Source organism: Musa acuminata, chromosome BXJ1-7 (genome assembly GCF_036884655.1).
Source record: "Musa acuminata AAA Group cultivar baxijiao chromosome BXJ1-7, Cavendish_Baxijiao_AAA, whole genome shotgun sequence".
NCBI classification, from domain to species: Eukaryota; Viridiplantae; Streptophyta; class Magnoliopsida; order Zingiberales; family Musaceae; genus Musa; species Musa acuminata.
Genome location: NC_088333.1, coordinates 1,213,390 through 1,225,782, shown reverse-complemented (window position 1 = coordinate 1,225,782; position 12,393 = coordinate 1,213,390). Strand labels below are relative to the sequence as shown.

The window sequence follows — 12,393 nt, the reverse complement described above, 5'->3', positions numbered from 1 at the left end:
TTGAGTCATCAACCATTAGAAACTTGAACCCAAGCATTTTGGGAATTTTTTTTGGAAAATGGATCATCTTGGGGCATATGCAGAGTGATGATCCTCTCATTTGACCTGGATACCAACTCTGACCACCATGTACTGAAGTTCATTCTGCCTCATCTTACCTCTTCAAGAGGAAAAAATTAATGATACAAATATAATATTAGGAGCTGCTCTTGTGAAAAATTGGAAATTCACTTTGAAAGAAGCATGAAATAATAAAAGAAGACCTACTTGTAATGGTTATTATATCATGATACTGGAATAGCATCACTGAAGGATCTAATAAGAGGCAGACCCATAGACATGTGGATACATATCCAACAAGTTTTGTAGGCGTAGATGCAAGAGTCCATCTAACATTACCAATATGTTGCAAGATAGTGAATCATGTGTAACCTACCACATCAAGAAGCTTCATGCAAAGAAATAGTTAGGGTGGGATGGGAGGAAGTGATGGTAACAACTATCAACCAAAACATCTGACACTAGAACAAAAATCTTCTAAATGATAATATACAGATGCTCTTTAACTTATTTTACAATGATAGGACTCCTTGTTAGAAGACCTGACTCCTACAACCTACAAAGTTAACATCTTCTGATCAAGTGACACTATTAGGTTTATTCTCTTGACTTTCTTAATAGCTATTTAATTACTCTATCTAAGTCATCTATCAGATCTTCTCCAATATTCCAAACATGAATACCAGTGATTGTGGGTTTACAGCATTTTATTAATGTCAACCCTCTGATGTTGCAATAGAAATCTATATTTGTTTTCTTTTAGTTCTAAAAAATGACATTTTAGTGGTTTTCAACAGCGACAAGCAGATCTTCTTTTTTTTTTTTTTTTTTTTTTTGAAATTTCATGGTTTCACAGAGACAAGAAGCTTCGTCACAAAAACGATTATGAACAAAATCAACAAATATGAGGGTTAACAAGTATCATATCGTACAGGATATGTTGCAACTCATACAGTGCAAGCAAATGATATCATAGAGGGTAATAAACATACATCTCAATGCTAGCCATAGTACAAGAGAATCCCACAGGTTCTATAATACAAAACATGTGAAGAAGTGTGTCACGAACAAAATATGCAACATAATAATGAAGAATGAGTAGCAGACTGTGAACATCACATGAATTAGAATCGATTTAAGTAATGACCTCGCTTTCAGATTCAATCTATCGAGAAGCTCTGATATAACAGTGTTCATATGTAGCCGAACCCGTGGCAGCATCTGAGCCAACGGAATCATCCTTTCATAGCTCGCAGTGAAGTCCTTCGCTGCGCTCAATTCCCCTATTACAAGAATCAAAATCGAAGAAAGACGAGCATTGCTGAGCAACGATCACGGAAAAGAACGATTCGTGGAGTCGGTGCCATATACAATCAATGATCGACATATCAAATTGCATCGAGAAGACCTACGACTTAAAGAGAGGCTCTCCCTTGCAAGAAGGAGAGCCAGCGGATGGATGAAGCTTCACCGAGTCCAGGACGCGGCACACATCGATATCCGTCACCTCCGCCCGCTGGAAGAAGCATTTGAACCGCAATTGTCACTGAATCCAGAATCGAGCTCTAGCATCAATCTTGGGCGAAAAGAGGAGCGACATTAGGGTTTCTGAGAGAGCTCACGACGAATCGCCGCTGGCTCTGAGGTCTTCATCGGAGATGAGATGCGGATTCTACAGACTCCACGGATCGATTCCTCGCCATTGGAGTTGAAGTGGCCCCTCGATGACTTCCGGAGACAGAGGGGGGCGAAGAGAGGATGAGACGAACCCGCCAAGAAGACTGGACTTATATATGTGGGTCGAGGCGGGAAATTAAACTCGGGAGCCGGCTTTGAGATTCGTGCTACGATTCAAACATTGATTTCATATATATATATATATATATATAATTTAGTCGATGAAGTTTTTATGATAACAACAATAATGATTGTGATGATGATAGGAAAGTGGTGATAATGATGATTTGGAGTTATAATAGAATTGAATTGTCCCAAACATAAACAAAGATTTTTTTTACATCACATCAACTCATTATGTGCTATTCAACATTGTCAATTATGATATTATTCTTTTTCTTCATTTTTATTTTTTTCTCATATGCATATTTCTAATTTTTATTGCACAGTGAATATTTTCATTTTTATTTTTATTTTATGTTATCCCATCCGGATAATCTATTTTAAATGAATGTTGGGATGAATCATATTTTTATAAATTTAAAATATGATCCAGTTTCTACTTATCCGATACGGTATGATATTTTCATTAACAATATTATAAAGGATAAGGATAGAAATCAAATTTCTATCTAGGTTGTTTTTTTTTTTATAATAGAATATTTGGTTTTTTATGAAAGTCTCCTAAAACATTATTTCTATGAATTAAGATATATTTTCAATTAAATATATTTCATGATCTTTCAACCACAGAGAGAGCAAGTCAAAAAGGTGTACTACACCAAAATAAATATGCATTGTACTGATCCCATTTCCTCTGACTATTTTTTAGGTCCCCATTGTTCATGTCTCCGAGTCTGCCAACCAACTCTGTCATCTTCATGCTTTTCTAAAAGTTTCTCCCAGTAAGAAGAAGCAAAGCAGACCTCTATTTATAATTCAGGCCAACTGAACATTGTTCTGATCTTTCAGCAAAACCAATGTTGTGCCACAGTGATCATATCTCTCCTCTTTTCTCTCCTACCAAAAGAGCTGAAGTCACACCAACATCTTCTAATCCTAACAAACAAATCCAATCATTAAGAATTCTTTTGTAAATCTGAAAAATATATGCTTTGATACAATAGATATTATGAGAGTTTTTTACAAAGTCAATAACTTCACATTAGTATGATCTGAAAAGCTTTATGCTTCTCTCAGTAGCTTCATTCTTCTCATTGCCAACTTTATCCAAGCTTCATCACCGGAAACCCAGCAAAGCTTGAGTTATGTATAATAGCTACATTCCTTTATCGATCAACAGCAACATATGGAACAGAAAGAACATTGTTTGTCTCACTCATTCTACCAAAAATTCCTACACTCTTTTGTCAGAATAACTCTAAATGAAAAATTGAAACTATAATAACACCCATCTTGCGGTTTCGGAGTGGCTGACATCCCCCAAGAGTTCTTTGGGTCGATTTCGTCATTCCTTTTATTCGACCATCTTGCTTGATCAAGTCGACAAATTGTCACACAATGAGAATTCTTGGTTTTCCAAAAATGAAAAAAGCTGGTTAAGTTGATTGTTAGTAGCTTAATTATTGAGGAATTGAAATCTTGACTGGTTGTTCAGCAACAAACTCGGTTTTCCCTGGCAGATGGACAAGCAGACAGTGCCGAAGGTTTAATAGGAAATAGTACTAATTTCAGAAACAAGTTCAAATGGAAAGGAAAAGTAATTACCTTAGAGTTAATTTCTGAAAAGTGGCTATTCCCTGGTTGCTGCTGCAAGACATGGTTAACAACACAACATCAATTTTGTTCAGATTGTAGATCTAAAGAATTCATATGCCAAATGCAGTTCAACATTTTCACAAAAAAAAAAAAAAAATTGTCAAACAGTTACGGGTTGAAATGGTGTCGAAACATAGATCCAAAAGAATTTTAAGTACCGAAGTATTGGTAATTGTTTAAACAAAATATAGGCACCTGCTTTCATTGATGGATGCCGAGTCCGCAAAAAATGTTAGGTTCATTTTTGGGATCAATAGATGCAAAACAACCTGCACTGACGGGAAAGGGAATAAATAATTACAAGTGATCAAAATGCATGATCGTTCTAAAGGTCAAAAGAAAAAGGTTATCGTGTGGCAGAAGAAAGAAGATATTGGACCTTAATTCCATCCGGAAATCTTCAGCCACATCAGTAGAAACTGAGTTCTGTGTAACCATGCGAGTAGGGCAAGAGTTCCTCCACCTCTATCCGAGAGCTAGAACAACCCATGTTTTTCTTAATCCGGTTGTGATTGATTATTTCAACCTTTGCAGTAAAAGTACCGTATACAGGTCTGTGGTCGGAGAATCTAGACTCCCCACGTACATAAGACAACTGAGTAAGACCTCTACCATACCATAAAATCCGGTCACACCTTCAACCAAAAAGGAGATACCAATCAGCTTCAACAATTTGATGACAGAAACAAAAAAAATAAAACCAAAATAGTCGGTTTAAGAAAATATCTATAATGAAGAAAACAGAGTGGGAGGAACTTTTAGCTAAAGATATGATTTAATATTCTACCATGCAGGTGTCCGCCGTTTCTCTTTTCTGTGCATGTCATCCCCTGTGTATCTATCAGAGTTGTTCGAGTATTTATAGGTGGGAGGAAAACATATCCTTCCTTCTTTCCATCTTTCAAAAACACGGCCACATCTTTGCTCCATTCGAAGCTGTTTCAGAAAAAAAGAAAAAATTAGAGATTTCGACTAGCAATTTTAGAATACATAACAAGGAATAGAAGAATCAACACTTTCAAGGCCACAAGGGATCTTTATCCCTTCTTATAGAGAGAATCTAAAAAGCATCAGATTCTTAATACCTCAAATGATCTTCATATCCTTGAAGTTATTCTAATGTGTTTTGTACAAAATCAAGGGATAACTGATAGTAAATCTAATGCTTATATAGCACTTATGAAAGAATTGGTAAATCACCTGATCTTTTTCCAACAAAGCTCTCCAGTTGTGCATCTCAACTAAAGCCTTTGCGGACTGATATGAAAGAGCGATGCGGTAATTTAAATCACCAAGCCATATGATACGACTGACATTAAAAATAGAATGAGATTATGCTTAACATAAATATTTGCTATTTTTTGCCGTATGAGAAAAAAATGATTGAACAATAGCAAGTTGTAAATATTGGGCTTACTCATGATCGAGAATTGTTTCACAAGTCTTCTCATCACATGCCTTTTGCACCCGTGGAAACCTCGTCTTTTTTAAAATCTCCATCACATCTAGGTTCCTCCGTGCTTCATCCCCCTCTTTCTGTCCTGAGGTCAAATGACTACAGATGAAGCAGAAGCTTGTTTGGTGCAAAGTCATGCTAATTGATATTGAACCCTGGAAAGAGCCAATAAAAGATTGCCTTTGTATTCAGGAAGAGCACACAGAAGAGAAATTGTAAACATGTATTTGCAAAAGAACAAAAGACTTCCTTGTGTCACAAATAAGGCACGAAAAACAAGAATCTGTAGCTAACTTGTGCAGTACAACATGATAAAATAAGTGAAATGGGGTATTCTTCAATTGTTTGCAAAGTTAAGTTTGCAAGAGCTGATAATACAGAGGATATTTGCCAGAAATCAGGGTACTTTAGAAAAACAGTATGACTACCTTATTTCCAAGACAACCCATCAGTCCCCTTCCAACACAAGAAACCTTCAAGTTCTGTACATCACCCCTAATTTCACTTCGCACCCAAACTGTTAGAAATATGCCAACCATCTGCTTACTGGCAACCAAGCAATACCTAGAACTGTGACAAGTTATAATTCTGAATTTCTGAAATATTTTAGACTTTTACCAATGAGGCAGAACCAAATGGAATTAATGAAATAAATCTTAGGAAAGGAGTACCTAGTGTGGGATGATGATCTATTTCTTTCTCCCATATATTGCGGAGCACCATAAGCATATGACGACGGTGAGAAAATTCCAGCAGAAGGAGATTGTTCCGCAACTTTCTCATCATCAGATGAATCTCCACATCTAAAATTTGAATCAAAATCACTTGGCCTGCTCCCGGTGCTTACTCGATCACAAACACTGAAACGGCGATCCAGCCTTGGATGCAGTTCCATGATATCGCCATTAATTCGTAAACTACGACTCATGGAATGGAATGAATGTCGGTGGAAGTACGATGAATTGTGTTGCCTCACTGAGGAACCCTCAAAATCAGCATCTACCTCCACAAGTGGATCAGGAACTGGGGACGGTGTGCTATAGCTGCCACATCCATGTGTTCCAGGAAGGGTGTTCAGTGTCCTTCTAATGAGTGTCAACCATTTCTTTGCTGGACCATTGTCTTCTGCACCAAGAACATTTCCGGCATTGAGAGGAACAATCTCTTGAAATCTGCAAATACAGAAAGAAATGGCTCATCAAGTTTGTAATGCTAAACCATGTGTCCATATACATGTTCCTCAAAAATCGTAAAACCCATAGGAGAGTGAAGAAACCAACCCCAAAACATATATGTCTGCAGGAGGTGAGGCATGAAGCCATTCCTCAAGATTCAAATTTTTTGGTGGAGATTTTCCACCTACATTCCATGTCGACACAAAAATTCTAGAAACACAAAAGTTAAGAATCACAATCATATCGGAGGCCATTGAGTAATTGCTAGCAAATATAAATTACCTATAGTCGTGAACGTCAGTAGCTTGAGCCAAATCAACATCAGATCTTCTTCGTCGGACTCGATCCATATTCTTCTTGTTCATTTGCTCTGAGGGCCAACAAAACAAAAGCAAACGGCTATTTAGTTGTGGTCCAACTTAGTATAAGATCTACTAATGTCTTACCTGTTCTGCTCTTTTTCACCGTGCATGCCTCACTCTCTGCAGAACCCATCCTCCATTCCCTATCGTCTCCTGACAGAACACACAGAATAATCAATAAAGAAAAAGAAAAAAAATATATATCATTTGTGTACCTATGATACTATGAATTTTTATGAGTTATACACAGCTAGGATATGTAGACTGCAAAGTATATCAAGAGGATAATACTTCGATTGCAAGAAGAACCAGTGACGGAAAGCCTATCAATCAGCAAGATATATGACATATCAAGTTCATGGAGTAGAGGTCTCAGGACCAGAACACCAAATGAGAACAACACACACATAACTCGGACTATATCTGAAAAATTAACTGTTATAGGAAGAGAAGCAATCAGACGTACCTCTTCCAACAACAACATCATCATCCGCATGGAAGTCCTGAGATTTGTTCTTGATGTTGAACCATTTTCTAACCAGGGATTTGGACCATGAAAACTACAACAAAATAAGAGAACAAATCAGGGCTAAATCAGCAATCTTTAAGACAAAGAAAGAGGAACAACGATAAAAATTGAATCTTTTCTGCAGTAAAACCTTGCTTTTCTTCGAGTTCTCATCTCTCATCGTTTCAGCACTCCTTCATGCAGCCACCGATCGACGGTTCCCCTCCACCACCTACAAGTCTTCAGGAGCCTCGGCCTTACTGGGAACCCAATCGAGAAGAGCGGCAAAAGCCGGCGCTTTCACTGAGCACTACTTGAGAAAAGAAGAAGACCAAGGACGAAACAATCCCACTTCCGATATCCGACGCAACGATTCGAAAGATTTTTCCCACAGTGATGGATCAGCAAACTAAGAAGCCGCAAAAAAGCGACAAAGCCTGCAATCTCCCTCTATTGAGGTACATTACTCCAGGGTTACGTGCAGCAAACAACAAAGAAGTGAGCAGGAACCTAACCGGCCACTTCAAACCAAAGCCCAAGGAGAGGAAAAACCTCTCCTTTCTCAGATGGGGCTTCGATCTGAAACCTCCGGCTACAGGCCAAACGCAATGGAGCGAGAAAGATCAAATCTTGGACAAAGAAACATCAATTTCGGCGCTAAACGGAAGGAAAAGAGAGCAATGGAGGACAGGAATAAAGCGAAGAGAAATGATCTTTCTTTCTCACTTATGTACACTGCCTTCCACCTCTCTCGCTCTCTCTCTCTCTCTCTCTCTCTCTCTTCCCCCACTTCTCTAAGACTGTAGAGGCCTTTGCTCGCCCAAAATCCAGAAGAGTAATGCTTCACAGAGAGAAACAAAGGAAATATAGATTGTAGAACATGAAAAGAACAAGAAAACAAATGTTAGGCCGGCCTCGCCACCTTTCAGAATCTGCTCTTCTGCATCCCCAAACCCCGTCTGCAGTTGGTCTTATCTACCCTTCCTTCTCTTTGGGATGCAAGAGAGAAAAAATAGCGGAGAAGAAACATCAAAAGACAGAAACTTGTCAGAGAGAGCGAGAGAGAGACTGTTGCTTTGGCTGCTAGAGATCTGTTTCTAATGGGCAAATGTGCTTAGATGGGTAGAACTGTGGAACCATGGGCGGAAAGGAGAGAGAGAGAGAGAGAGAGAGAGAGAAACGAGTGTGTTCAGAAGCTGCTACCTCTGCAGCTAAAACTTCGACATATATGGGCAGAATGTGTCTAAATTCGCCCTTTTCTGACTCTGCTTTGTCCCATTATTTCTTCCAATACATTGTAACCATGGTTGCAATGCTTCGCATGCACTGTGTTCTTTCAGCAGAGTAGTAATCTACAAGGGAGAGGAATGTTCGAAGCTGTGGATGAGTTCCAGTAGGGATTTAGGCACCATAGCCATCGAGTGGCCCTGCAATCCCAGTGGGTGTTGGGCTGTCATCATGTGTTACCTCGGACTCTCTCTCTCTCTCTCTCTCTCTACAGCTTGAGCTTACTGTATGGCTGTAAATGTTGGATGTCAATCGGCGACAGGATATGGTGTTCATGGTTTGCGTTTTAGAGTCCTGCCCGGCGGCATGTTTTAGCACCATAAAAGCCACACAATAATGCATGCGTTAGTGTCTTTGCTTTGGACCACTTTGGAATGCCAAGCGGAAGAAGAAGACGACTCCAAGCTATCTATCTACCTTTCCAGTCTTACACCATCCAATTTATCTTTGCTTCGATTACGTATATCGAATTTATTCGTCTAAAAATGGATGAATCTCGACGAATATTAAAAAGGATGTTGATAATTAAGTGATGTCCACGATGGCTTCGAGGAGATCATAAACTGCACCGAATCGATGGTGACAAGAAAAGGAGTAGTTGATTGGGAGGGTGGGAATCCTACCGGCAACCTCACTGCAACTAGTGAAGCTTCCACTTACATCAGGCACCAATTTTGTGCCCCGGTCATAAGATAATTTGACCTGATGGCCTGCAAAAGATGGGTGACATCCTCTCACATCAGACTCATCTTGTTCTCTTTGATAGCGGGCACTGGCCTACTTTGATTTGGACATCATTGCATGCCTCTCATCAGCTCCTAACAAGCTGTTCCTGTGGGCCTCGGGAATCCTTTTGAGGCAATGGAAGAGGAAAAGAGAAAGGCAGCACAAGAGAGAGAGAGAGAGAGTCTTGGGCCCAGCATCTGAATGCACTTGTGAAGTGGGTGTGAGAGAGACCTCTCTGCCAATCCTTCCTCCCTCCCTCCCTCCCTCCGATGAGCCCCGACTATGGGTCTTATCTGACTGAGATCCAAGTGACAAACAAAAGCTTGGACTCGGTGAAGACATGGATATGATGATCGCATCATTCCGGCAACCAAGAAGCATGAGCTCATCTGCTGCAGGTCACTGCATTTGATGATTCTGATTCCTCTTGCAGGCAGCTCACAGTTGTTGTTGTTGATGTCGGTGGTGGTAAATCCAGGGATTATTAGATCAAGCTGTTTCATACTAAAACAATTCTACTACTGATGCTTACATCCACATATCACTTTTTAGGATCACAACATCAAATGAAGCTGTAACATGGAACTGTTGTAGATCACAAATATGGTTCTACTTGCACTGAGCAGAGTGCAAGGCAGCTGCAGATCGAGGGACTGAGTGGGTTATGTCTCTATTCCTAAAGATGATGGATGGTACTGGAGTTCTACTTCTCACTTTCAAGTGACTTTTGAGTTTGGCAATGACAAAGATGTAGTCGATGAACTCACAGTTTCTTTTACCTTTCCCAAATAGAGAATCCCAAAACCTCCAACTCCACAGGATGTTTCTCATTGTTTAGCCAATGCAAGATTGAGTTGCAAGCTCCAGTATGAACTTTTTGAGTTTTGTCCTCCTTTGTATATGTTGGCAATTAATTGCCTTCCTAAATAGTTAATAACATATGTATACATTCATATCTTTCATATATATTTAGATACACATAACTATACATACAGAGAGAGGAGAATTATTTGATGACAAAACTATAAGATGTCCTTAGCATAGAACACATTTTATCCTCCGCAACCTTCTTTTTCATTTCCAAGTTCAGTTCTTTATGTTGACAGTTTTCATACATATTTAGGAGGTGACGATGAATCCGATGGAAGCCAAACACGAGATAGAGGAAAGTAATCCCACATGAGTAGTACAGGGGCAGTCAACTTTAGGGTTGCGAGTGACAACAATGAGCCCTCGCACGAGGGCCAACGAGTGAGGCAAAGGGAGACAACGACTAGGTTTGGGGTTGTGAGTAACAATAGCAGACCCTTATGCGAGGGCCTGACGATAAGTCCTCACATGAGGGGTGTGGGTGGTATGACAATAGTTGAATGTAGAGCTAGCCCTCAGGCTATAAGCAATGATGATAACACTTGCACCCCCTCCTTCCTCACACTAGGGTCAAAAACAAAACGTACAAGGGCAGGATCGATTGGGTCAACAGGGGCAACATCAACCGTCGCACGAGAGCTATGACTATATATATATATATATATATATATATATATATATATATATATATTCCATTGCAACAAATGAGAAAGCATAACTCACATGCTTTAGCACATATGGACCCATTTGCAGCATAGATGTGTGTGTGGGGAGAGAGAGAGAGAGAGAGAGAGGGTGGGCCGGGGAGCAGTAAAAGGAGACATCTATCTGTCAGTGCTTTGCGCAAAGCATCTTCTTCCTCTCCCTCTTTTTTCTTTGTTTTTTTTTTTTTTGTTTCCAGCTTTAAGAGAGACTTCTCACCCATCTTATTTGGCTTTCCTCTCTCAAAGGGTTTTCTCCCAACTAGGCCTTGTGCCCTCCTCAGTCTTGGACTTTTCCTCATGTCATTTTCCAGGAGCTGTTCACATAAAAAGGAGTAATTGATGTGTGAGTTGCAGAAAAAGCCACCTTCAGTTCTCAAAACATTGGACTCAAGACTGTAGGAAAGTTTGTTGTTGACTGAATCATCCAATAAATTGATACAAATAAGAAATGAAAAAAAAGAAAAAGAATGTTGGTTGGTGACAAACATGGACTTGAGGTACATATGATGATGAATTGCTGGCACAAGCTCTTCACTTGCATCTTTCTTCATGGCTTTTATATGAAGTGGAAGCTTCAAACTACCAATAGATTTGATTGTTGCCAAACACTCTTGTATTTATTTTTTTGTTTTGAAACTTTCATTGAATGAATGAATGAGATGAATGTGGAATTAATTTCTGAAAACAGTAAGGAGTGCATATCTGGGTTGACTCAGCCTGTCCCAGATTTCACAAAAATCTAAGATTCCTCTCTCTCTCTCTCTCTCTCTCTCTCTCTCTGTCCCTCTCTATCTCTGTGATAATGATGTGAAAGTGAGATAAGATCAAGTCCCACTCAGCAACCAGTGGAAAAAGAGAGAAGCTTGGCCCAGCTATCAATGAGATATATCACAGTGAGTTGCACTTGGATCCATTTGACTCAACTTATTATTGGGCAGACCAATACATAATATAATTAATTTGAATGTTCACTCTGTAAAGCATGAATCCAAAAGCTTCACTCTGTGATTCATTTGAAGGTTCTCCTCTTTTAAATTTTGTTATTTTTTTAACTTTTCAAACATCATTTTTCACAAAGCTTCACAAGATGATCATAATCAAGTTTATTTTTTAAGCATGAATCCATCGCCTTTAGAGTCTCGTTTTTTTTTTTTTTTTTTTTTAAGTAGATCAAGCATATCCATCGATTGATTATTCAATTTATTTGAATCTTAAAAATTAAATTATTTAAAAAATAATCTAAAAATAATTTTAGATAATTCAATATTAATGAAAAAAGATTCAAAACATATCACAAAGATATTTCTCAAAGCTAATAAAATGTATCACTATTCTTTTTTAATTTAAATTTTTTTTACTAAATTTATATTTATTTCTAATTTAAAAAAATCTAATATAATTTTTTTTTATTTTCTAAAAATTTTTGAAGCTATTTCGATAATTTTACCATATCAACAAATGGTACATCCATATCAACATATGATATATCAATCAACAGATGATATATCAAACACAATATGCACCATACTAATGATCGGTATAACACCAATATAACCGATATAAGAGAAACCTTGCTCACAAGTGAGAGCGAGCAATCCAATAGTAATACAAAACTCTAATGCGTATTACTTTTCACATTGAAAATATAATTGAATCTAGTGATCTAAGTTTGAGACAGCAAGCTTTAACAACATGGTAAACATTACTATTACAAGATAAGTCCTGAATGATCCGAGAGACACAAAGAGTACCTCTTTGCTTCTATCGACTCTTCCCATATTTTAGTATC

General features: G+C 38.4%; 1 protein-coding gene across 5 annotated transcripts; it reads right to left on the bottom strand.

Annotated features, from left to right (window-relative positions):
- Positions 1 to 2,908: 2,908 nt before the first annotated feature.
- LOC135678105 (type IV inositol polyphosphate 5-phosphatase 7-like) lies at positions 2,909 to 8,514 on the bottom strand. 5 transcript variants are annotated; one of them, XM_065190499.1, is made up of 14 exons: positions 7,169 to 8,514; positions 6,976 to 7,069; positions 6,594 to 6,662; positions 6,430 to 6,517; positions 6,253 to 6,357; positions 5,644 to 6,144; positions 5,401 to 5,560; positions 4,934 to 5,127; positions 4,717 to 4,825; positions 4,304 to 4,452; positions 3,896 to 4,151; positions 3,712 to 3,785; positions 3,466 to 3,507; positions 2,909 to 3,373 (listed from the first exon to the last, which is right to left on the bottom strand). In XM_065190499.1, the coding sequence occupies exons 1-11, from the start codon at positions 7,196 to 7,198 to the stop codon at positions 3,926 to 3,928; spliced, it is 1,725 nt and encodes a 574-aa protein (XP_065046571.1). In that variant the 5' UTR covers positions 7,199 to 8,514; the 3' UTR covers positions 2,909 to 3,373; positions 3,466 to 3,507; positions 3,712 to 3,785; positions 3,896 to 3,925. The 5 variants fall into 5 exon arrangements, with proteins under 5 accessions (XP_065046571.1, XP_065046572.1, XP_065046574.1 ...); XM_065190500.1 differs by having other exon boundaries at positions 3,466 to 3,504; XM_065190502.1 differs by having other exon boundaries at positions 5,401 to 5,536; positions 7,169 to 8,513.
- Positions 8,515 to 12,393: the final 3,879 nt, after the last annotated feature.